The 26,261-nt window shown below is 43.4% G+C and overlaps 2 protein-coding genes across 3 annotated transcripts; both read left to right on the top strand.

Annotated features, from left to right (window-relative positions):
- The first annotated feature begins 663 nt into the window (after window positions 1–663).
- LOC147440874 (uncharacterized) lies at window positions 664–23,659 on the top strand. 2 transcript variants are annotated; one of them, XM_086482688.1, is made up of 14 exons: window positions 664–980; window positions 1,106–1,233; window positions 1,610–1,791; window positions 1,876–2,031; window positions 2,147–2,257; window positions 2,372–2,584; window positions 14,438–14,499; window positions 14,697–14,748; window positions 15,479–15,538; window positions 22,059–22,133; window positions 22,219–22,305; window positions 22,474–22,551; window positions 22,915–23,124; window positions 23,271–23,659. In XM_086482688.1, exons 1-14 carry the CDS (start codon window positions 679–681, stop codon window positions 23,466–23,468), a joined length of 1,914 nt encoding a protein of 637 aa, XP_086338814.1. In that variant the 5' UTR covers window positions 664–678; the 3' UTR covers window positions 23,469–23,659. The 2 variants fall into 2 exon arrangements, with proteins under 2 accessions (XP_086338814.1, XP_086338813.1); XM_086482687.1 differs by having other exon boundaries at window positions 750–1,233; window positions 1,876–2,023; window positions 2,151–2,257.
- Window positions 7,065–7,851, top strand: LOC147440875 (uncharacterized). Its single transcript, XM_086482689.1, has one exon. The coding sequence runs from the start codon at window positions 7,154–7,156 to the stop codon at window positions 7,532–7,534; it is 381 nt and encodes a 126-aa protein (XP_086338815.1). The 5' UTR covers window positions 7,065–7,153; the 3' UTR covers window positions 7,535–7,851.
- Window positions 23,660–26,261: the final 2,602 nt, after the last annotated feature.

Genomic DNA, 26,261 nt, shown 5'->3' on the forward strand with positions numbered 1-26,261 from the left:
TGATTTAGCTCTAACGTTCTAATCCAAAGAGTGTTAGACGTTTTGGCGAAAGGGCAGTGACAGTCCTTTTTGGGACATCTCCTCTTAGCATGAGCACAAGGGGACGACCGACTAGCCAAAAGGAATCGTGCAGGGGCGCTTCATTATGTGGCACTTCCTTTTTTTGGCCGTGGAGTGGCTGGCTGGCCGTTGTAGCCCAACCCTCGTCGTAGCACGCTCCTAAGCATCTACAAAAAAAAAGGAACTATTTAATCCTTCTATGTGCTCTCTTTGACTGCCGCCGGCCGGCCACCATGTGCTCAAACCTCACGGCCGTTCCACTGTCGACGACATTGCTTAATAAAAAAGTCACCGGCCAATGGCCGACTGGAGCCTTTGTGCTCAAAATTGCCGGCCAGCCATGGAATATTCCACATCATCATTTGGTCGTGGCTAACTGGCCGCACGGCTAGATGTGCTAGTGCTATCTCTCTTCCTCCTCTCTTCCCTCTAGATAAATTCTCACAAGTTTAACGTTAATGCTTGCTAAGGCGGAGCTGCAGTCTTGAGCACAAGGTGGAGTGTGCTCCGGCCGACTGGGTCACAAGCTGACGTGGCGTACACTTTTTGGCTGGCCGCCTACCGAGAAAGTTCACAGCCCACCTCTTTCAGCCAGGCGGCACAACACTGGCCGGGCCAATGAATAGCAACGCAGCTCTTCTTGTCCTGTTCCTCTTCTCCCGCCAACGATGGTGTGTTCTCTGCCTCACGTTCTCCGGCTGGGTTGTTCATGTGCTCACTCACCTCGATTTCAGCCGACCAGCAGGTAGCTTCATCCGCTGGCCGATCCGACGACCTTCCTCTTCATGTGCTAAGGCTCTCCAGCCCTGCCGAGCTTATCAAGAATGGCAGGAGGAGGTGCAGTCTGGGCCAGCCCTCTTTGTTTTTCATGTGCAGAGCCAAAGAATGCGCCGCATGTTCCTCAGAGAAGGACAGGGCAAGTAGGTGCTGGAAGAGTTCAGCTTCACAGTCGCCCTTATGGAGCAAAATTGCATCTCTCCAGCCCCCCACGTGCAGCAAAATCCTCGTTCTTTTCCATTTTTTGCAAAGCGGATCATATCTGTAGCTGCAGCACAGCGTCCGTAGCACCTTCCATCACTGCCTCCGAATTGCACATTGAGCATATACTGGACCAAATGAGCTTCGCTCTTGGCCTTCATCTCTGCCCCCTCAATTATCACTTCACTGTCACAGGTAACATTTTCCTGTTTTTTGATTCATGTGTTAAGCTTGCTTCAGGCTATCAACAATGGGCTTCAGCTCCTTCATAGCATTGTACTTCCTCTAGATGACTAGCCCACACAAGCGTCAAAGAGGCCTACTTGTACTCAACATGTAGCCTTTTTACGTCCAAAAAAATAAACGTGTGAAATGGAAAGACAAAAGCACTGTTGTTTCAGTGAGACTTAGAAGTTTCAAGCAAACATTGCATTTTAAGAATTCTTACCACATTATCCTTCTTGAACCTTTTGGTCAACTCCATAATCTGCAAAGCCTCATTTTTCCTATTCTCATTAGAAGGAGTTGCTTTATTATAAGTAATGGTGTTACCATCATTCTTTGCAGTCAGGCAGACAAAAGTGCTTTGGTTTGGAAGGTGATTGGAGACTGACGTGGTGTTTGGATGGGCGGTTTTATGAACAATTTATTGGAGAGGAAATTGTGTTTGAACATGGATATGATGGAAAACATAGTCCATGGCACGCTGATGCTAGTGGCTATGTTACTGACCTCCATCTTGACAACTTGGAGGTACTTATCACAATACAGCTTACTGACTCCTATTTTTTCAGCGCATCTACTTACTGCTTCATGCGTTTGGCTCTATAATGCTAGGCTTGTTTGTCCGCCCTATGGGTCAGAACAGGCTATTGGCTCACAGGGGGAGGGCGATTAAACCTGCTCATAAAAAAGAAAGAAGTGTCTTCATTGAATGATGATGCATATACAAATAATGAGCTCTGGCTATCCATCTCACTGAAGGGTAAGAAGGTAAATGCAAAAATTGTAGCTTTTACATTAACCTTGCCTTCATCTTCCACAATGTACTTTCTTTACTTATTGATGCAGTGGAAAAGTTGATGTACAGTGTTTTTTTTTTGGATAGATAGAGAGTCATGTTTTGGTGGACACAACAAGTTGGCTCCCAGTACGGATGGAACTTAAGGCTTTCGGTGGAGTGGAAAGATGGGAGTTTGCAAATTGGGCTGATTTAATGGTGGGTGATTCTGTGTTCTATGCTAGTAGACAGCTAGGCTTGTTCAGCTTTCTTTATCACTATGGTCGTATCTCAGCGTCTGTTGACAAAGATTTGCCCTCGGGAGTTTTGCAGCTAGGTTTCAGTTACAAGTTTGCGATGTCAACAGCATACTTACCTGCAGCAGGGGGGAAACATGTTTATAATGGGGCAAGTAATGGCATGGCTTGCAGTAGTGATAGTTCAGATATTAACATCTATGACTACAATCCTACTGTGCTGAAACCTCGGTACTTGAGTCATCATCCTCGCATACAAGTGGACAACTCATGCTCACCATCTGTTGAGGTACGTTTTTATGTTGTTCAAGACTTTGGAGTTGTACGAGTCATGTTTTTAGGTATTGTAGTGCCAAACTTATAAGATAAGACTGAGTGGCACCCTTGCATCGTCATATGGGACTTTTTGCAGTGTGGGTTTTTTTTTTGACGTGGCCCTATCTTTACTACAATTTTTGCTTTTTCCCTTTTATGATTATGTGGAACGATGTATTTGTCATAGACCCTTTTTGGTTGTGGTCCTACCTAGTATCTGGCCCCAAATATGTGCAATAGGATGCATAGAACGGGGACAATTAATGCATGTTATTACACTCAGACATGGATACCTTGTACCTGATTTGTTTCATATGCGAATGTGACCTTTTGATAAAATTTACTCCCCCGCTTGTCTTAATCCCCAGTTTATTACAGCGTCGATGGAAATTGTGACCTAGGAGAGTTGTTGTGTTGCTATCCTTTTATTTGAGCTAGTAACGTGCATGTCCATCTTTATGTGCTTAGAATGGCTGGGCAAGAGAATTGTATTGTCGGAAGGGGTTAAGGATTTTAGCTCAGACTTAGTACTCTGCACAAACCCAAGGTTACGTCACTTCAATTGAGAGGACTGAACACAATGAAAGAGAGAGCGAAGAGAGAGAAAAGAGAGATGACACCGTATGTCGGGTCCCAACGACCCTCAAGGGTCCCCCTTGCTGTGTTGCTAAAGCAAGTACTTGCTTTAATTACTTGCACAAATGTTAATACAATGGCTAAATGCTGAATACTGAGTGTTCCATGCTGATGATATGCAAAAACGTTAGATAGTGATTTGGTGCAAAAACGCTGGGTTATCTGTTACAAAAACGCTAGGGCTGATCTGTTGATGCTCAAGGTGGTGACGATGGAAACATTGATGGATGTTGAGGGAAAGCGCTAGGGTACTGGGTACTCATCTTCTGATGCTCCCAATGGGGACCAAGGGGTTGCTTATAGGTTCTTTCACGATTTTCCCTACCTACTTTTTATAAATGTCATGTCAAAGTCAATTACTAATTAATGACTTAAGTGTCATATGCCTGTATGCTTAAGTGATTGTACTGTGCAAGTGAGGCTATGCAATTATGACCTGCCTGATCATGCATGTCCTAGAGGCTCAGGAAGTACCAAGCTAAATAGCAGCAGTAGCTTGTCCATGTGGCTCCAGTGCAATGTGCACGTGACATGCACAGAGGCAGAGCATTGTCACACCTGTTTGGAGAGAGCACCAATGTGGCCATTGTTTTTGCTAGAGTTAGCTCGTGAATTTTGGATCCGCTTCGTTTAGGATCAAGAAAAAGTATCAATGCCAAAGCTTGTACATTCCTATTTTATTGGGCTCTCTCGTTGTTACAACTCTCATCCACTCGGGTGGTTCTGCTTGCACTACACAACATAAGATTTCTTGTTTAACTTTCGAAACTTCCTTTGAGATGCCCACTTGAGAGCACTCTGAATCTGGTTACAACTGACTTGGGGTTTTTTTATTATATCCAAAAAGCATTCAAAAGCTGGGCGTTCGTTGACATGTGTGAATAAAAGCTGGCTTAGCTGAAGCTTGATTATGCTCCTTAGATAGGGTCAATATCTGCCTCCGATCCATATTGGAGCCGTTTACGGGCAGTTTTGAAGCCAATTGCAATGCCCATGGCCCATGGGCCATTGCCATGCTTATTGCCCAATGCCCATTGCTCACATGCTCTTCCTCTAGGCTCTTCCTATTTAAGCAACCCTTCCCCTTTGTTATCCAACAACTACAAGCTACATTGTACAAGCTCTAGCCCTAAGCCTCTCAATGCTCTAGCCTCTCATCATCCATGTGCTTCCATTGAAGCTCTCAAGTGGGCTCAAGCTCTCGAGTCTCCATTGGGTCTACCGTCTCTCTCCTTGAAGCTCCCTTGGGTGATGGGTCTCTCCTCAAGCTTCCTTGGGTCTCTTTCTCTCTCCCTCTCTCTCTCTCTCTCTCTCTTTCTCTCTCTCTCTCTCTAATCTATTGATACATCATACATCATACTAGTAGCTACTAGCTACATACTACATAATGCCGCCTCCTCTTCATGAAGCCTTTGAGAAGCATTGCTGATATTTTGAGCGGGTGGGGGGCAAGCAAAACTCTTGCAAGTGGTGGTGCAAATATTGCCCAAAAGGTATGACCTCTTCTGTCACCCGTCTCATCATCCACTTGACAAAGATGGGAGGACAAGCGGGGCCATGTCCTAATATCCCCGAAGATATCCTTGCGGAATGCAAGAGAAAGTATCTTCCATTGAAGACACGCAAGGGTAGAGTCACCTCGGATGAGTTCGTGTCGCCGGATGTTGATAGCTCCGATTTGGAGGAAGAGGCCTCTCCAATTATGTCCATGGCTACCGGTGCCACCGCGGCCTCATGCGATGGTAGTGCCTCCTCCAAGAAGTCCAAGAAGTCCAAGGGGTCTTCAAGTGATGGTGGCCGGCCTCCGAAGATGGCAAAGCAAACTTCTCTTGCGAAATCGGTGGGTGGATGCTCCGGCCCCTTGTCTTTCTTCAAGGAGAGACAAAGAATCGCGGAAATAGAGATTGCTTGCACGGTGATTGAATGCAATCTCTCCTTCAACATTCTTCGGTTGGAGCGATGGAAGAGGATGATCATAGCAATTGCGGCGGTTGGTCCATGCGAAGGGTGGACGGGTGTGTCATACCACGACATGAGAACAAAGAAGCTTGATGAAGAGAGGGCAAGGATTGACAAGTCACTTGAGCCCGTACGTGCGGGTTGGGCAAAGTATGGATGCTCTATCCTCTCCGACGGATGGAGCGACCGCAAGAAGAGGGGCATCATCAACATTCTTGTTTCTTGTCCTCTTGGCACGTACTTCTTGCGGGCAGTGGATGCGGATTCGAGAGGGAAGAAAGTGACCGGGGCATTCATTTGGAAGCACATCTGCCAAGCCATTCTTGAGGTAAAACCGTAAATCGAGCCTTTATGTCTTGAGAAATTGCCAATGAGTCCTATGTTTTAATTTTTAAGTTTTAACTCTTCTTGTCACAAATGCCTCTTGTGTAGGTCGGTGCGGAGCATGTCGTGCAAGTGATTACCGACAATGCTTCAAATTGCAAGGCAATGAGTAAGAGGCTAGAGAAGGAATTTCCATCCATAGTATGGACTCCATGTGCCTCTCATTGCCTTGACCTTCTCTTTGAAGACATAGGGGAGCTAGGTTGGGTGAAAGATATCCTCAACCAAGCACTCTCCATCATCAATTTCATCAATGGCAAAGTGAGGGTGCTTGCCATTTACCGCACCTACTCCGACCTTGAGTTGAAGAAGCCATCGGCCACTCGCTTTGCCGCCATGTGGCTACTTCTAGAGCGGCTCTATGATGTGCAAAACAAAATACAAAAGACCATGGTCTTCGATGAGTTTAAGGAGTGGATGAATGGAGAGTCCGCCGCTTCACAACAAGATGCAAAAGCCATCCAACGGCTTTGCTTGCGGGAGGAGTTTTGGCAAGAAATTAAGGGTCTTGTCGTTGCGATCTTGCCCTTGTACAAGGCTCTCCGCATGACCGACATGGAAGGGGCAACTATTGGGCTTCTATGGCACTTCATGGAGGAAGCTTACAAGGAGATTGAGAAGTCTACAATCCTAGATGGGGCTCCCGATGAAACACGGTATAACTACATATTTATTATTACATAATACATTCTCTATATATCTAAATTCTACATGCTTGTTTCTCTACTTAGTACATTTCCTCTCTCTTCTTGTAGTGATTACCTCGAGGACTCTCCCAAGAGAGATGACATTCTCCTCCTAATCACAAAGCGGTGGGATTGGATGAAGAGACCTATCCATTACTTTGCGGCTCTCTTGCATCCGGCTTACAAGAAGCCCGAACTCTTTGCAAATCAAGAGCTTATTGAGGAGCGCAACAATTACCTCTTTAAGGTGCTAAAAGAAGAGGACATTGGAACATTTCTCCAAGAGGTAATCAACTATAGCGACCAACGAGGCACCGCATTTACTTCCAACTTGTGTTGGAAGCGGCAATGCTTGGTGAAGCCTTTATTTTGGTGGGAGAGCTTTGGCTATCAATTGCCTACTCTCAAACGACTTGCTTTGAGGGTTCTTGGCCAAGTAAGCGACGAGCCTCAAACTTTTACATTTTGTGCTTAATCTCTTTAACTATAGTCTCTTATAGCTTATGCCTCTCTTGATGTGTTTTAGGATTGCTCATTGGGAGCATGTGAGCGTAATTGGTCCGCATACTCCCTCATCCACACCAAAATCCGAAACAAGCTCTCAACAACGAAGCAATTAGAGTGACTTATCTATTGTCGCTCCAATTTACGTATGTTGCGCTCTATGCATGAGATGCCTATGGCTCGACAGGTATAACTTATAAATTATAATCACGACTCACTCCATTTCTATACTCTAGTCTTTAATTAGTTTGAATATACTAATTATGTTTTCATTGTCCAATGTTGTAAATGTCAAATAGGTCAATGTGGATGAGCTCACACTTACGATTGACACTCTAAAGAGTGTCAATAAAGAGCAAGACCCTGAGGAGCAAATGATTTTTCGTGAGCTCTACTTGGAGCTTGAGGAGATTGATCGCCGGGTTTCTCGCACACGATCACGCAAGAAGGTCGTCATCCATGGAGTTACATTGGCTACAAGAGGCAGAGGTGCCAGGGCTACAAGAGGTAGAGGCAAAGCATCAACAACACCCACGGAGGCTCCTAGGACCTATGTGCGGCGAGGCTCCGGAAGCGGCTCTTGTGCGGCGGCCATCACTATGGAGGATAGAGAGCCTCGAGAGCCAGAGTATGATGATGAAGGTAACCTCATTAGTGATGGAGATTATGAGACGTCATCCTTCGACTCTTGTGAGGAAGAGGATGATGTTGATGAGCAAGGATCAGAAGAGGAAGATGATGAGAGCACTAACTAGTGACTAGTGACTTTACTATTTAGTCTCTCTATTATGGTGTGCCATTTTTTGAGTACTTTGTAGCCCTTGCCACTTGGACCCCCCACTTTTTTGTATCATCTTGAGTTTTGTCTCTCGAGTCTCTACTTATCAAATTTCAATGATCATTTTGGTTTATCATTTATGTAATGCTCATTCTCTTTAGTCTTTGAGTCTTGACTCTTTACATTGTAGTATTGTAACTACTAACTTCTAATCTATACAAATGTCAAGTTTCTATAAGTATTAAGGCCTAAGCCTTAGACTTGAGAATTATTTGCTTTTTTAAATTTGAACATACATAACGTCATCGTACATCATAAATTTTTTTAGTTCGTTTAGTACCGCACATCATCGTACGCGTACAAAACGTACGGGACCATACGAGACCACTATGAGGTCAACTGAGAGGCCTCTTGAGCAAATGCTCATGCTTTTAGAATGGCCTTGTAATACTCTTCCTGCTTATACCCTCTATGCCCGTGTGGCTATTGCATCAACATCTTGCCTTATATAATGATGATAATGCCTTAATCTTGGTGGAGTTCAAGCATATAATTGTAGTGAAATGGATGTGTTAAGATTGTGGAGTGGGATGCTCTTGCACAAGAGAGTCGGCGGTCGCCACCATTGGCAGCACCCGATGGATTATTAGTTTAATTGAATCGGTTTGTGTACAACTGGATGACAAGAATTTGCAAGTCAATTTTTTTCAAATCCTCTCCCAAAAACCATGTACATGAGGTGTCATGTGCATATTATCAGGATGTCTCGTATAAGGAGGATCACTGGGTGTATTTAAGGATATTGAAGCAATGGCTCAAGCAAGTTGGTAAGAAGTGTCTCAAACTCTCATTTGGTGTGTATGGTCCGTTTCCAATCCTTTGAAAGGTGAATGATGTTTCCATGCAGTTGCATTACCATCTTCTTGAACGATACATAAGATTTTCTATGGTATACATTGTTTTAGGATCCATCGAGCGAGTGCTCGTAAAAATAGAAAACCACGACACATCTAGGGGGTGCCATCTTTCCATATGGAATTTTTTTTTCTTTAAAACATTCAGGCTACTAGTATTGTAGGGTGCCTTGTTGATTTAGGGTGTTGCTTGATGAACCTTCGGTTTGCAATGCGGATCTGCATGAGCAAAACTGAAGACTCAAGAGGAGGGTAAGCAAGGATGGGTTTAGTGATGATGTGGCATATCACCCAAACAATCCCTGCCATTGATGGTTAATCGAAGAAGAGGAAAATTTCAGAAAAAGAAAGATACACGACTGACTGATGAACAACGAGTTGAGTATCTCAAAATGGGGAAGGGCTTTGAATGTGGAGAACATGGACATGTGTTAGCACAGTGCCCCAAAAAGGCACCCAGAGAACAATCAAAAGACAAGCTAGAGAGTTCCAGAGCAGCCAAAGAGCACGGGAGAAAAGGAAGGACGAAAGTAGGACTGGTACCAGATTGCATGTGGATCGACCGTGATCAGATGGGCGAAAGTACTGAACTTTGCCGCGCATGGGGCAAAGTGCGCGACCAAGAAGCCCTAATCTTCTTTGATGGAGGAGCCAAGGCCAACTTTATTTCACCTGAATTGGCGGCTCGACTTGGAATTACGCCCCAAGAAATGAGGCCACAAGCGGAGGCTGTTCTAGCGGCACCTGGACGGGATGTTGCCATTAGATCTGTCTAGGGCATTTTCAAGGGTATCTAGGGCACGAGGACTTTTATATCATGCCTATGGAAGGGTGTGATGTCCTCCTAGGAATCCCTTGGTTCCACAAGAACAGCGCTGTGGTCGATTATATGGTTCCACAAGAATGAGAAAGACCGAGAGATTGTACTTGGTGTAAAGTTGAAGGGTGAGTCCGTCCCACTTGTATCGGCTTCGGTCGTTTCCAAATTAATGAAATCCACTCTTTTAGTTTACTCGATCTTCTTGAAAGAACTGAATGATGAACAAAGGTCAAATATGTTTGATCTAAAAGAGGAACAACAAGATTTTCTACATACGCAGGCTGATTGTTTTTCTGAAGGCCTTCCAGACGAGTTACCTCCTCCTTGTCCTAAAGACCACAGGATTAATTTGATTCTTGGTAGTACACCACCGAACCGGCCACCTTACCGAGTTAGCCGAGCCCTAAATGAAGAAATAATGAACCAAGTAAAAGAACTTCTAAAAAAAGGTCTCATCCAACCTAGCACTTCACCTTTTTATTCACTGATGTTGTTAGTCCTAAAGAAAAAGGTGCGAGAGCTCGACGGCTACTCACAAAAGTGATCGGCATGCGAATCGGAGCATAAAATAGAGAATTACAGCTTGCTGTAATTTTTTGCAGGTTTAGGGTCTCGCTAGGTTTTGTGAAGTGCTCTAAAGTGCGTGGAAAGTCATTGAGCTTGGGATTTTGTCCGTGGAGACTTCTAATGTGGTTATGCTACTGAAATCGGGTTAGAGTACGAGAATTTCAGCCCGATAAAAGTGGGACAGCTTTGTAGAAGTTTACAGGTTTTTCTCAAGTGTAATGAGAATAAAGAAAAACCGAAAATGGCGCCAGTCTTTGGGGCCAACAGGGTGCCGTTGTCTACTTGGAAGCACTTTAGCTGTCAAGCCGTGGTTTGTTTGAAGTGTTGAATCCCTGTCACAGGTTTCTTTGTGAAGTTCCTTTGTGTCGTACAGTTAAAGTAATGATCGGGTGAAAGCTAAAGTCTACCACCCTACGGGCCGGTTCCATGGTTCCATTGTCGTGTCCCGACCTTCGAGAGATCTCCATGATAGAGTGCTGTCACGAGCAGTGTAGCAAACTGCTGTACTCCGCCGATGCAAGGTGAAGATACTGCGTGAAGGTCCTGAATTGAGTGTGAAAACAACTCCTTGTCGTAAAAGAAGTGCCAATAGACCTGCAAGTGTCTTGCCCAATAGCATCTGTGGTGTCTATAGTCAAACCGTTTGGAGAAATGGGGAAGCCCAGGAACTGTCATGAGAATGACCGGAAGCCTGTCAATGCATGAACCTGTAAACTTGGCTGGAATGAATGGATCGTACGCCTGTAGATGATCAAGCCGATATCAAAAATACCGTGTACTGCAGAGCTGTAGAAGTCCAAATACCCGGTCAGACGACCACCGGATGGTCCTGATAAGCAAAGGGGTAATCAACCACGCAATGGATGAATGTCCAGCCTGCTATCAACCCAAAAATCAAGTACTAAGAGGCTGAATTTGCTGCTGTACAGCAAAAAACAGCAAGCTTGTACGCCACCGAACAAGGTGGGAGCGTTGCAGAAGAAGGCAATGAGTATTCCGTGTATCTCAGCCGTCTAGGGGCTGAAATGAGAGAAAAACAGCAGGTACAATGGTCCAGAAAAGCGCTGGATGAAGAGGAAAACCACTTGTGAAAGGCAAAGATGCCTAGAGGTAGAAGAGAGGGGTACTTGAAAGTACAAGATCAAAGATCCTCACCTCATATGCTGTAGAAAAAACGCAGAAAACCTGAAAACGCAGCAAGTAGAACTTTTGCTCCAGACGAGGTAAATGCCTAGCCAATGGTTTAGGCAATGAGGGAGAGGGGATAAGGAGGGATCCTTGCAGAGGTGCAAGCAATGAGACCTCCAAACTGTTGTATAACGCAAGCATTGTCAGCGTGTGTAAGCCTGTTAAAGTGAAACGCAGCAACCTCCCAAAAACGCTAGGGTCTACTGCCCAAAACGCAGATGGCTGAAAACGCAGGTTCTTTCCGATGGAACGCTGCTAGAGGTTGAGCGCTGGCCTCTCCCTGCAAAAGAAAAAAAGCTGAGATGTGTGCTCCCCTGTTTCTGGCATCTGATGCTTGAAAACGCTGCCTGGCTGATCCAGCCCTAGGGAGGAGAATCTCATGCGGGAAGGTAATGCACCCATACCATGAAGAGCTGCACTGTTGATACCATGTGAGCGCGCGTGCGGAAGCGTGAGAGAGAGAGAGAGAGAGAGAGAGAGAGAGAGAGAGAGAGAGAGAGAGAGAGAGAGAGAGAGAGAGAGAGAGAGAGAGAGAGAGAGAGAGAGAGAGAGAGAGAGAGAGAGAGAGAGGTGATGCACCTAGACCATGAAGAGCTGTGCTGTTGATACCACCCACAAGTATCTGGCCTGATCATCTCTCCGAACTATGTGCAATAGTGGTTGGAGCTCCTCTCTGAAAAGAACTGCTACACCACCTGATCCTCTAGTCCCATGTGCAGTTCTGGTGCATGTCCTACAAGCTGTCTCCCATCTGTATCCTGATATGTGCGGCATCAACTGTCCTGGAGCCTGATGAGTCTCTGAGTAGAAAACAATGTCTCTGTCTCTGAAGCTATCCTCAAAGGCCCCCACATCAAGTCTATACGAACCATTACAGTTCCAAACTGCCATCCTGAGAGTGGTCCCATAGGTCTCGCACCGTCATGTAGAGCGGTGCTCTGTAATCACTACTCGTCCATTTCTGTAGAAAGCTAACTTCCCCTTCTCCCTTGCTGCTATAATCTCTGGCATGACCTCTCTCATATGTGCAAGCTGTGAGAGCGTAAGATCATCTCCTAAAAAGATACCTGTTTTCTTCAGGGTTGGCCTCTTCTTTAAAAAGTCTTTCTTTTCTTCCATGGAGGGAAAGCGCAAAATGAGAGAGAGAGAGAGAGAGAGAAGAACACAAACACTGCAGATGGGGAAGAGGGGGTGATCAGCCCCCTTGACTACCAGAGCATAAGACCAATACAGTGTCAATCTGTATCTGTATGAAATGGGTACCCCCTTGGCCTCATATATATGAGTGTCCAAGGGAGTCCATACTGGGCGAGCGGCCGCCCCAAACGTGGGCGGCTAGACAAAAGTGCAACCTATACATGGGTGGCCAAGCTGGAGACACTAGCCGTACAAGGAAGTGCCCTAGACCTGTGTGAAGTAGCAGAGTGGTGTAAATCTAACAAGAGTGCCTTTGTCCACGGCGGTATTGATACCACCTTGAAGGGTGTTGAGCATTACTTTTACTGGCCGAGGAGTGGACGAGTTTGTTTGCAGTTATTTGTATGCTAAAAAGTCAAGTTTGATAGGCATAAGGCACCAAGGCTTCTACAGCCTTTACCTGCGAGGATGCTCTCGGGCATCTCTCCCCCCCCTTTGCACATATGGTAATGCCCCACTAGTTGGGCTTCTCAGATGACCATGTATAGTTCTGGGGGTTTTATGCGCGTTTGCCAAGGCAAGAGCCTTCTGCACAGAAGCCGGATTAGCTAATTGCTAATCCCCTTCAAGTATGCATAGTTTCATCGCGAAGGAATGCGAAAACAGAGTTTTCTCGCGTGAAAACTTGTCCGATTTACAGGGGAATTGTCCCATTGGGTGTGGGAGTTCTTGATACATGCGTAGACATGTTTACTCAGCTCAAAATGACACGAAATAGAAAATTACAGCCTGCTGTGTTTTTCTGCAGGTTTAGGGTTTCACACCTAAACTGCAAGGTAATGCTAGGGGAGCCTCGGGAAAGCCTTGGGTGCTTGTACATGACAATTAGAGAGATTTCCCACGAGGAATGTCGTCTAATTGAAAGTGCAAGTGACCCTACAGATGCGGGAGCCCGAGGGCTACCCACAGGAGTGATCCGCATGCAAATTGGAGCGCAAAACAGAGAATTACAGCTTGCTGTAATTTTTTGCAGGTTTAGGGTTTTGGCCAATTTGATGCCTAGAGGTCCCAGGAGCTTTTGGGGAAGCTAGGGAATCACCAAACAGGTGTTTTAGTGCAAATTGGGGGCCAAATACAGAGAATTCAGTGCGCTGTAATTTCTCACCTTGGTAAAGTGCTCTAAAGTTCGTGGAAAGTCACTGTTTACTCGGGATTTTGTCTGTGGAGAGTTCTATTGTGGTTATGCTACCAAAATCGGGTTAGGGTAGGGGAATTTTAGCCCGATAAAAGTGGGACAGCTTGTAGAACTATACAGTTTTCTCTCAAGTGTAATAAGAATAAAGAAATACCGAAAGGGGCGCCAGTTTGTGGGGCCTAGAGGGTGTCGTTGTTTGCTTGGAAGCGCTCTAGCTGCCAAGCCATGTTTTGTTTGAAGTGTAATTCCCCATCACAGGTTTATTTGTGAAGTACCTTTGTGTCGTAAAGTTAAAGTAATGATCTGATGAAAGCTTAAGTCTACTGCCCTACGGGCCAGTTTCATCCCCAATTTGGCGTCGACTCGACTATTCTCTCTTTTTGTCTATTGTCTGGTTGGAGGTAAGCGATTTATTCGCTATTCAGTATATTCATATTGTTGTGAGTTTGTGCTTTGTGCACAAGGTTGAACTTCTAATGATGTCTTGTCTCTGAGCTGCTGTATGTCCAAGCTCTGCGAGGATTTCTGCTCGAAGTTTTTAAAGGGGTAAAACTGGTTCTCCAATTTTAAGGAGAACCAGTATTTTCTTTTAGTGTCTATGAGAGAAATTATCGAGCTATATGTCACAACTGGATCACTTTTTGGAGGGTTATTACTATTTTGTTTGAGCCTGCTAAATTTTAAATTTGCTGTGGATAGGAAATGAATGCTTACTGGAATGATAAACGTGTTCAAGTGAGAAGTCTTATCATGAAAGGGGTCTGATTGCTTGGCCCATGAACCCAAATCATGGTCCAAACAGAATGGTTAGTGGTGCTGAGAGTAGGAAATGAATGCTCAGTGGAACGATTCAACGTGTTCAGTTTAGGGGTTTTATTAATGGGTCAGAATGCTTGTCCCACAAACTCAAGTCAGGACTTTTGTACGTGTCTCGTGAATTTCAAGGAATATGAAAAAGTGTCACAATTACCATGGATCAAACTATTTAAGCTTTAAAAGTTTGTATCATTGGGATTACATGATAATTAATTACAAGTTGTCTGACTGTTGTTTGAACAGATGATACGTGTCAGAAGTGGTCATCACGTGGTTCGTCCGTTGATCGATGGGAAAGACATGGGGTAATTGACATTATCTGTTCTCTCAAGCACAGAAAGATGCTGTAGTCTGTGCATAATCTCATCTATTTTCACTGAAAGTTTGAGAGAGCAGAATCGGGTGGTGGTGTGTGCAAAACTTGTCTTTTGTGTGTTTTTACTGTCATTTGAAAGGTGGCGTGCTTTCTTCGTGCGTTTTTACAGAGTTGAATGTATTGCAGGTATTTTATTGTTGACACTGGAGCAAGTTGCTTAGTTATTTCTGCAAAGAAGGCAAGGGCATTGTGACTCTTTGGTAGTATTTTGAAGGTTTTTGGTGAATGTGCATCTTCGTAATTGCAAGCTACTTTATCTCAACATGACCGGATTCTATTTCCATTGCATCTAGCAAGCCTACAATAGAACATGTGAAAGGTTATCACTTTCAAAAGCTTATCTCGATTTGTAGTCACTATGGCTGCAGGTTTCCCCCTAACAGAAGTTTGTTGGTGGTCTCTTAGTATTTAGCGTTGACCTGAAAGTGGGGGCACAGTACTCGTACCATGAGGATAATTTGATTGGTACAGTTGGGAGGGGTCTTGGGGAGACAAGCATAACACAATGCTTTCTTATATCAAACAGTGTACTTATGTTGTTTCGGCACCTGAGTGATGCCTATTGTCGCATTTCACAAGATTGTGTTTGAGAAATGTTTCAGGCCCTTCAGTAATTACGTTTTGAGCTTCGCAATCCGAGAAAGCCTTTCTTTCAACAAGCTTAATTTGACTTATGTCTGCAGTTGACTTTCATGAATTCATTTCTGGGGGAATTTTTTCACGCTCTGCAATTTAGGTTTTGAGCACTCTTAAAGAAGAAAGTATTGTCTTCGACAGGGCTTGATTGAATTAGATGTACAGTTATGGTTCATGAATCATACCATTTTTGGGGAAGCTTTCAAGATCTCAAATTTAGGTTCTGGGTTTGTTGAGGATCTGAACTTAATAATTCAATTAATAAATTGCAGGCAAATGAGGTTGAAATGCCAGCCTTTGGTGAGCTTTACATTACTGGCGTAGAGGGGAAGGTAAGATGATGTTTTGTTGTCTTTTGGTTGGTGATTTCCAAATTATAGTGCGCTTTCTTTATTGCATCCAACAAGATAAGAGTCATAGGTACCCCTTGCTGCATCATGTATAGCACGGTATCCATGTTTGGCTCGTTTGTTTGTTGGCCTGGCTGTTTGCTATTTGACTATATTTGTTGAGTTACATCAAGAAGAAAATATAGTTCTCTGTTTGTTTATGGACTCAGTAAATTCAAAAAAGATATTTTGGAGATTGAAAAAGGATATTTTGGATGTGTCAGCAGACGGATGAATAGTAAATATTTGAAATGTGAAGCGTCACTGTGAAATGTTTCAAGGCTGAAACGTTTCACCTCAAGATGTGCTTTTTTACCACGAAACGTTTCAATTGAATGTTTAATTTCAGTCAAACATGGAACTGAAACATTCATAAATGGATTTTGAAAGGCCCTAAAACCTAAATCTAATGTCACTGCGAAATGCATTTCAGTAGCTCTGAAGCGCGAAAAGGCCAAAACATTTTAGGTGGCCACTGGAATGCCTGCGGGTTAAACGCCTGAAATTGTTTCTCTCATGAAACAAAAATGTGTTTTTAGGCTTAGCAAGCAAGCTTCTTACCTTTGCTTTCATCCAAACTAGCCTAGGGAAATGTAGAAGTTGATACAAATTTATTTAGCATGCGTACATACCTGTATGTATGTGATGCTACACATGCTCGTGCGCATGCACACACATTCAAAGACACACAGATACTCCCACACACACACACACACACATAGTGCACACACATGCGTACATACCTGCATGTATGTGATGTTACTCATGCCCGTGCACATGCACACATTCAAAGACACACAGACACTCCCACCCACCCACCCACACACACACACACACACACACACACACACACACACACACACACACACACACACACACACACACACACATAGAGCGCACACATGCGTACATACCTGCACGACACATGCCCGTGCACAGGCACACACATTCAAAGACACATACACTCCCACACACACACAGTGCGCACGCGCACGCGCACACACACACACACACAGTTGTAGTGCTGTGTATATAAATGCATCTGTATGTAAGTGTGCTGGTGTGGATCCTCGTGCTTTAGCACGATTGACTTGAAGAGTGGATATCATCAGATCAGGATAGCGCCAGGAGATGTCTACAAGACAGCTTTTCGGACGACTTTTGGGTTATTTGAGTTTTTGGTGATGCCTTTTGGCTTAACCAATGCTCCTGCGACATTTAACCGGATGATGGATAGGATTTTTCGAGAGTACAAGCTATTTGTTGGCACTTTCTTTGACGACATCATTTTTTTTCTCGAAGAATGAGGCAGAACACAGAGATCATCTACTTCAAGTCTTTCAGGCATTACGAGATCACACATTAGTGATTAATGCTAAGAAAAGTGAATTTTTCCTACCAGAGATACACTTTTTGGGACACATTGTGTCAATAGCAGGAGTGCAAATGAACCCGGCCAAGATAGAGACTATCCGTGATTGGCCCGATTTGAGGAATGTCCATGAAGCTAGAAGCTTCTTGGGACTGTGTTCGTACTACAGGCGGTTCATACGAAAGTTTGCAGAGGTTGCTTCCCCTTTGCATACCTTGACACAGAAAGGAGTACCTTTTTTGTGGGGACCCACAGAGGTGACTGCCTTTCGGACATTGAAAGAGAAATTGACTACGAGACCTATTTTGACGTTGTCGGAATTGCAGAAGTCATTTGAAGTATATTGTGATGCTTGTGGTCGTAGTCTGGGTGCGGTCTTGCTGCAAGAAGGCCATGTCATAGCTTACGAGAGCCGTTTGTTCTCTAGGCCGGAGATGATAGCACAGATCTATGGGAAAGAGCTTTTGGCGGTTATCCATGCTCTTACTCAGTGGCAGCATTACCTACTCGGAGCGGATTTTACTGTCTTTACAGACCATCAGAGTTTGCGCTACTTGTCACAGAAGCAGCTTTCGGAAAAGCAGATGCGGTGGGTGAACATCTTGTCACTGTTCCACTTCCAGATTGTCCATGTGCAGGGACAGAAGAATGTGGTGGCAGATGCTTTGTCTCGGAAACCGTTGGTTCTGGCTATTTCCGCGATACATCATAGGAGCTTCGAGGATATGGTCGATCAATATGCCACAGATACAGGTTTTGCAGATATTTTCACACGGATACGGGATGGGGAGACAGTAGCTGGATACTCCCTTCGGGAAGGCTACTTGATGAAAAAGACTATGTTGTGCGTTACACAGCCGTTGAGGGAAAAGGTTATGATTGATTGCCACTGTCCACCTTTTACGGGTCACCGCGGCATTGCTACCACCATGAAAGAGGTAGAGAGAGATTTCTTTTGGCGGAGACTGAAGAAGGATGTGGAAGAGTTTGTGCGCAGTTGCTTGGTATGCCAGAAGGTCAAGTTTGACAGGCATAAGGCACAGGGATTGTTACAGCCTTTAACCCATACCCACCCGCCCCTAGGAAAATATTGAAATGGATTTCATTTTTTTTGATCTCCCGAGAATACAGAATGATCACGATGATTTTCCGATTACATGGCACGCCTGAGACGATTGTCTCCGACAAAGACCCCAGATTTATGAGTTTGTTTTGGAAGGCAAGTTGGGAGAACATTGGCACGCGGTTGCAGTTCTCGTCATCGTTCCACTTGCAGACTGACGGGCAATCTGAGATTGCCAATTCAGTGATTTTAGATTTATTGAAGTCTTGTATCTCGCATCAGAAGACTCAATGAGAAAAGAACTTACCTTTGGTGGAATTTACCTACAATAACACGATACACTCTTCGACGGGGAAGATGCCATGTGAGATTGTTGAAACTGCTGCGAAGGTTCCATCCTTCCTGAGCATGAAAGATTAGAAATTTGAAGCGGATGAATATTCGCGAGATTTGGATACGGCTTTTGCCAAGGTTCGCGAGACTTTGCAGGAGTCTCAAGAACGACAGAAAAAGGCAGCGGATCGCCATTGTCGCGACTGGAAACTGAAGGAGGATGATTGGGTGCTCTTACTTTTGAGAAGGCACGCCTAAGAAAGAAAAAGGGAAAGGAGAGGCTTTTTCCAAAGCTTAGTATGTGATACTACGGACCTTTCCAGATTACTGACAAGATAAATGATGTCTCCTTCCGATTGAAACTGCCAGATACTTGGAGGATTCACAATGCATTGCATGTGAGTCTCTTGAACCCTGTTAAGGGTGATGTGCCTGATGATGGGGAGCCTGATGAGCAACCCGAAGTGGAAGAAAACGAGGAGATCCTTGTTCCTGAACAGATTTTGGCACATAAGGATACGAAGAAAGGTAAAGTCCGAAGGCGGTTCTTGGTTAAGTTCAAGAACTTTCCTGCATTTGATGCGAAGTGGATGGAGGAGGAGGACCTAGCAGATACTCCTCGGATTGTGAAACTTTACCTCGATGTTTTGGTTTAGCATAGTCTACTCCAAACGGAACCCAGAAACTCAGCTTGGCCGAAGATCTGGTGCAGTGGGATGCACAAGAGGGGAGTTACTCCACTCCTTTGTCAACAGATGCCTCGATTTTGATACTAAAGTCACCGATGTCTCTTTGAGCTTCAGGGATACTGAGAGTTGACAGTATTCTGCTGGATGACTTTATGAAATGGAATTCCTGATTATGATACTGATTTGTTCTTGACTTCTTGTGAGTGCAGGAACTGATAGCCGAAATGATTGCAGCATTTTGGTCTACTTGATCTCGAATAGACATGGTTGCAATAGGGGTTAGTCAATCGGACATCGATGAGGTCCCGATTGGACCTAGATGTGATTGCTAGCTACATCGCCGATAAATCATGGTCTAAGATCCGAATGAATGTTGAATGTCATGTGATGTCCTGTGATGTCTGGTGATGTCCTGTGATGTCGTGTGATGTGACTGTCGATTTTGTACATGTGCTAGATGTGTGTTCCTAGTACGTAGGTACTAACAGTCAGTGTCTGCTAAGACGGTTTATGGCTTTTGTCGGTTTTGCAGGCGTAATCGCGGTCGATTACAATGCTTTCAAGAGGGGGGTATGTCACAAAGTGATGATGTGGCGGACAGCAGAAACCCTAATTTCTGCCAGAAACCCTAAAATTCTTGCAAACCCTAATTTCTGCCAGAAACCCTAATTTCCGGAAATCGCGGAGGCGGATTATTATTATTATTATTATTTTTTTTTTTTTTGGGGAAAATGATGAGCGACGCGAATTTTGCTTTTGCTTTTTAAAAAAAAAAAAAGAGAAAAGAGTCTCTAAGAGAGAGAGAACTGATGCTTTTGATTTTAAAAGCTTTTGGGGCTCTGCTTTTGGCCATCCCTTGTAACCTTTAAATTAGTGGTGAGGGCCTCACTTCTCAGAGCATCTGGACGCAGAGTCTGAGAGTGAAACCCTAACCGCTCTCTTGTACTTTGATGATTGATTAATATAAAAAGAAATACCGAAAGGGGCGCCAGTCTTTGGGGCCAATATCTCTAGGCACGGAACTCCGCCGGGCCAGTGCAAATCTATTGTGATCTGTGAATTGTTTTGAAGTGGTTATTTGGTGCTGTCGCGGTTGATTCTTGACTTGGAGTGTCCAAGTTTGTTACATCCACTGTATCCTTCTTAGTCATCCGCGTATGTCGCGTTCATACTCTCCAGTTGGCCAAGAAGAAATAAAGAGCCTTTTGAATTTCAGTCATTTAACTGGCTGGCAGTGTCTTGTTTAATAGAAGCGTGGACCACCCGGTTCGAGCATTCCCCTTAAAGTAAGACGAGATTTAGGCTTCTTTGCCTTTTTCTTGCCCTTCCCGAAGCTTTGCTTTTTGCTTCGCTTTCTGCCTTTTCTATCTTCTTCGCTCGAGTCAGATGAGCTAGAAGAACTGTCAGAAGAAGAAGAAGAACTGGGTACTCCTTCAAATCGAACACTCTTCTTTTGCTTTCTTGCCGATTCAAAAGTAGACTGACGACCCAAATAACTCGGTAAGTCAGCGCCTTTCTTTTTCTTTTTGTCGTGCTTTTTAGCTTTGTCCTGCGTGTCAAAAAGCTGAGCAAATCGTGCATCAACCACCTCTTCTAATTCTTGCTCTGTATCTATCCTGGGAGTAGGAGGTTTCTTGAGAGCCGGTTTGAGGGGTGGTTCTGTGGTCTGCCACCACTGTGTGTGCACCTCATCGAAAGAAGTTTGGCTCATATATTCTGCAAACTCCCTCGCAAAATTAAGCATCATCTTTGTTGCATCGCCGATCAATCGTCGACGCTCCATCTCTTCGAGCTCCGCGTGAGTAGGCCGAGGCGGGCCGTACTCCTTGCATGAATCTTCGTTGTGATCTCTTCCCGCATCTCTGGATGCAGAGAAAGGCGACCGATCTCTGCCTGAAGCCATAAGTGCCGCGTAAAAAGGATCGGATTTCCCGTAGAAGAGAAATTGGCCGTGCTCTGACACCACTGTAATAGACTTGGACACTCCAAGTTGAGAATCTACTGCGACACCACAAATAATGACTTCAAAACAGTTCACAGTTCACAATTGATTCGACACTGGCCCGGCGGAGTTCCGTGCCTAGAGATATTGGCCCCAAAGACTGGCGCCCCTTTCTGTATTTCTTTTTGTCTTCATCTGCAACTCAAAGTACACAAGAGTGGTCGGGACTCACTCTCAGACTCTGCATCCAGATGCTCTGAGAAGTGAGAGCCCAAACCACCAATATAAAGGTTTACAAGGGGATGCTAAAAGCAGAGCCCAAAAGCTTCAAAAGCTGTGAATTTTAAAAGCCTGTTCTTTTTCTCTCTTAAGCTCTCTATTGAGCCTAAAATAAAGCAAAAAGAGCTCTCTCTCTCTCTCTCTCTCTCTCTCTCTCTCTCTCTCTCTCTCTCTCTCTCTCGCTCTCTCTCTCTTCAATTTGCGTAGCCTGAAAAGCAAAGCTGCCGTAAACTGTCCACGCAAAAAGGCTGTACGGATTTTCCGTGGGATGCGCCGCAAAACGCGGGCCTTGTCCGTACCATTCCTGCCACGTCATGCAGTGCTGCCGTACAGCCAGCTGCGTCAGCATTCTGCCACGTCAGCATTCCGGTGAAGTTAATCTATGGTAGCTCACCTTTTAGTGAAATGGCATGTGTTTTGCTTAATCAACGAATCTTTTTCCCGCCTGGACTTGTCGAAGCACGTTTCATGGCTACCATGAATGTGATCAGATATTTGCCAATGAAGCCATTGAATTCGCCCTAGCTAAAAAGCACTTTTTTCTATTCTAAATTCACTTTACTTTGCCTGTGTCATTGTAAGATAGTCTAATAAAAAAGAATGGTACAGAATAAATTTCACCCTAAAGCAAAAACTGTTCAGCGCTAACTATGTACTCACGTGGATTCAAGCGATTGTACATCTATTGTCCATCAACTTTTGTAATTACTCAGCTATGTACCTGTTTTTGTTTTACATTGCAGGAGTGATTCCATTTTGTCTCTCTTTGATTTGTGGTTTTTCAGTTCAAATCCCAGTTTCGTAGAGGCAAGTCGCTTGAGCTTGGCCCCTTGAAGATTGACTTTCCAGTCTTTATAGAGGTAAGCATGACAATTAACGTCTCAAAAAAGAACAATAAATTGCCATGAGAGAGTCACAGACCATTGAGCTGCTCAATGGGCGTAGGCTCCTTCAGATGATGTTGTAAAGGGCGTGGCAGAATCTGTCTCTGGAATACTGGGTTATGATATCTTTTGTCGAGCTATTGTTGAGGTGAACCTCCAATCCAAGCTTCTCTGTTCATGTTTTCTAGCTGTTCTAGACAAATGCATTTCATTGTTGTCAACACAAGTGTCTTGTCCTAAGGGCAGTGTCAATACGGACTTATCTCTATGAACACATGAATGATGAAACATCACTCGATTTATGGGAGTTTTGCAGATGTCAAGTGCAGACTTCAAAATGTCCTTTTATGACCCACTGCTCTACAGACCTCTCAATCGTGAAGTAAACTGGGAGGTAAATTGAAGCTTAATCCTCAATTTCTCTTTCACTTAAAAGTCCTGTTGTTTTACTAAGGCTTGAGTATATAATTGTAAAACTTGTGTGTCACATGGACATCTGATAGAAAGATTACTTTGGTCGTCATAATTCAGCCAAGAGAGGTGTTAGAAATTTCAAGGGATGCAGTTAAAGAAATTTCTTTGAGAACCTGTAATGTTCTAGCATCTTCTATTTTACAATGTATAGACGGAGTGGTTGTGATGATAATAATTCAAAGCACAGCATGCGTGTGTATCTGAACATGATGATTGAGATTTTAAACAAGACAGCCCTTGATTTTTAATTGGCTGAACTGGTTGATTGTATATGCGTTGACAGGTTTTACACATGCTAGACAACACGCCTCATGCGCTAGCAAAGTTCATGGAGCAAAGTGCTCTGCTCATGCTTGATACAGGAGCTGGAGGAATCGATGTAATTTTCCACAAGCGGGCTGTCAAAGAGTTTAATCTACTTTCTAGCTTGGACTGGAGGGGTCAAGTTGAGATCAGTGGGGTGGGTGACGGTAATGATAAAGGTGGAATCAAGGTAAACGGTTTGAATGGACTTCGTTTGCCACATTTTTGAACTTCGCTAGCCCAGACATTCAGCGCTAGTCCAGACATGGTCTATCACCATGTCTGGACTTTGAAGAAGATTATAAATTTTTTCTCATCAACCTCGCTTTTTGCCAGGTGCAACATGGAATTTTGAACCAGGTGGAAGTTGCTGGCCAATCATTCTCTAACGTCAAAACCTTGTATTTCAGTGGGGATGAACAAGCACTGGATATCTCCATATACACTTCAGGAATTCTTTGCGGGGAAATTATCATGTGTCAGCTTGTTATCTTTGATTATCCAAATAGCAGATTTGCCCTTGTGAGAAATTGACAGGAGTAGTTTGTAGGGTCCTCAAAGTGAGGGCATGAGAGTAACATGCATTTGTCCTATCCAAGGCGTCTGTGAGAGTATTTTCATGGCGTGTGTTGATTCTTTCCCCCTTTCATTATATCTGAACACTCCATTGATTCTTAATGATACTCTTACCTCTTTTGTCTAATCCAAGTGTATTCATCTTTTAACGATTGCACTCGTTTACTTCATGCTACTAAGAGCTTGAGAGTATTTGCTTGGATGCTTCCATTTTTAGGAACTCCCTCAGAGCATTAGGTTCAAAAACCATTACTGTCAGCATGTATGCTGGTGGGAGGCACCTAAAATGTGAATAATTTGAATTGAAGAGATGGTTTTTCTGGATGGGCCTTGTCCTCTACATGGTGACCTTAATGAGAGATCATTTAAGGAAAAGAAGGGCATGGGGTGAAGAAGCCATTTAGTGTTTTCAGCAAATGCTATGCAGAAGCATACCTTGTTGTTTGCCAATGTTATGCAGAAGCATAGCTTGTTATTTGTAAGGGGGCAATGAAGCTGAAACAAGAAAGGGGCAAAGTGGCATGAAAGTTTGCTAAAAGAGTAAGATATGGAACAATCCAGCCTGTGTACATGTATATAAGTGTTCACATACGCACAAATAGACTGTCAAAACATGAAGTCTGTACGTGCAAGTGAACGCGTGCGCTTGCACACAATCATACATAATATTGGTGGCATGCGTGCACTCAGTCATACATATACTTAACATCTGTGTAGCACCCATGTAGTAATGGTATGGAGACACAAACACATGTTAACATAATGTCATACATGCTTATGTATCAATAGACTTGAAGCAGTTTAAACTCACAAGGTTCTGGGCAAAAAAATATGTTTTTCTCGGATAAGAACATGAGAGTTGTGGATTTTGGTATATCTAGCTTTCTTACTGTTACAATACCTTTTTGTGGCTTTGTATGACCAATAATGTTATACATGCTTGTGTATCAATTGACTTGAAGCAATTTAAACTCACAAGGTTTTGGGCAAAAAACTATGTTTTTCTTGGATAAGAACATGAGTGTTGTGGATTTTTGGTAGATATGTCTAGCTTTCTTATTGCTACAATACCTTTTTGTGGTTTTGTATGACCAACAATGATGAAATGCGAAGAATACTTAAAGAAATGTTGGATCCTTAACTTGCATGAGGAGGGAATCATTGCCTCTTGACGGCTTATTGTAAATAAAATAGATCTTATGCTCAACACTTCAAATCACAATAAATCTTTTGTGATCACAAAAGATTTGTACTGCTTAAGATACTAGTTAGTTTAAATAAAGGAGTTAAACCATAGATGCCATGAAGATTAGGATTTGGAAAGAAGTGCAAGCAAAGAATATCCACTCTTTCTTTCTTTCACTCACACACATTATGAAAGAACACAAAAACGAATGTCAAAACAACACAAAGATGAAAACATCAAGGCTATGGTCATATCGTATCATGGGTAGTATGAAAGGGTTAACAGCTGAGTTAATGACATTCAATCTTGGCTGACCAAATATATATGTTTTGTCTAGTGATGGCGATTAATTGTGTATGCAAATCCTCTTGGTTCATAGCAAGATAACTACGCTTACATCAAAAGAAAAGTTATAGTCTATAAGAGGTAGTATGATGGGATCCGGTGAAAGAAGTACAAGAGAAACACTATACGTTGTTGAAAGTGTATTTTACGCTAATCCATACGTTAATTCTAATAGATCGTATAGAGCGAAAACGATAGAAATTATCATCATGTGGATTATTCATCTAAGATAACTCTAGTATGTGTAAAATATAGATATGAGAGAAGAGAAGGGAAGAGAAGACAAGAGAGTTTCCTTCCTAAGCCTTATTCTTGCCCGTAGACAATAAGGATACTGCGGGGAGAGATGTATCTATAGCAAGGAGAACCTAAAATTTATAGAGAAGATGAATTACTAAGAGTCAGAGAGATAGGTTTGGTTAAGGAGATGAGATTATATATATATATATGTGTGTGTGTGTGTGTGTGTAGGATTAGAGATGAAAAAGAAAACAACAAGAAATCAAGAAAACATCAATATAAAACATCTTACTTGACAAACCCTTCGGCACCATTATTGATGGAGAGAGAAGAAGAGTGGATAATTCCACTTTGATTGATACACCAAGTGCAAGACCTTCTTTGATTAGAGTTGATCTTCCAAGGATAGCGTACAAGAATGGCTAGTCTTCCTCTAGGAGAAAGTGTAAGCTTGGGCTTATGTTAATGGCTAAGTACAATTAGGCATTACTACTCACTCCCTCAAGAATTCCTCTCATCAATGGCTTGAATGCTTGAGTTGTTTTCAAGGAAGAAAAGGTCCCCTTTTATAGGTGAAGGGAGCCTCAAGGGTTTACACAAGAAGAGAGGAGCCAGTGTGAACAGAAATTGGAAAAGTTGGAAATGAGTTGTCCCTGCATGATGTGGGCAGACTGGGGTCCAGTATTTTGATCATATCTCCTCAACTGTGGCTTCAAATAAAAAAGTAAAAATATGTATAGAAACTTCAGCTCATTAGCTATGATTTTCATTTTAAAATCATTTTCCAATTCGGATTGGAACCTTGTGGAAAAAAATCATCAAAATAGGGTCCATTTTTGGCAGCAAAAGTCTTCCTGTGGTCCTCTTAGCTTAGACTTTCATTTGATTCCTAAGGACACTTCATGCCATATGAAAGCATGACATTGCTCTTTGACAAAGTTTTGTAATCATGCTATCAATAATGCATTAAAATAAGTGTA

The sequence above is a fragment of the Adiantum capillus-veneris genome, chromosome 15 (assembly GCF_014529385.1).
Source record: "Adiantum capillus-veneris isolate H3 chromosome 15, ASM1452938v2, whole genome shotgun sequence".
Classification (NCBI taxonomy): domain Eukaryota; kingdom Viridiplantae; phylum Streptophyta; class Polypodiopsida; order Polypodiales; family Pteridaceae; genus Adiantum; species Adiantum capillus-veneris.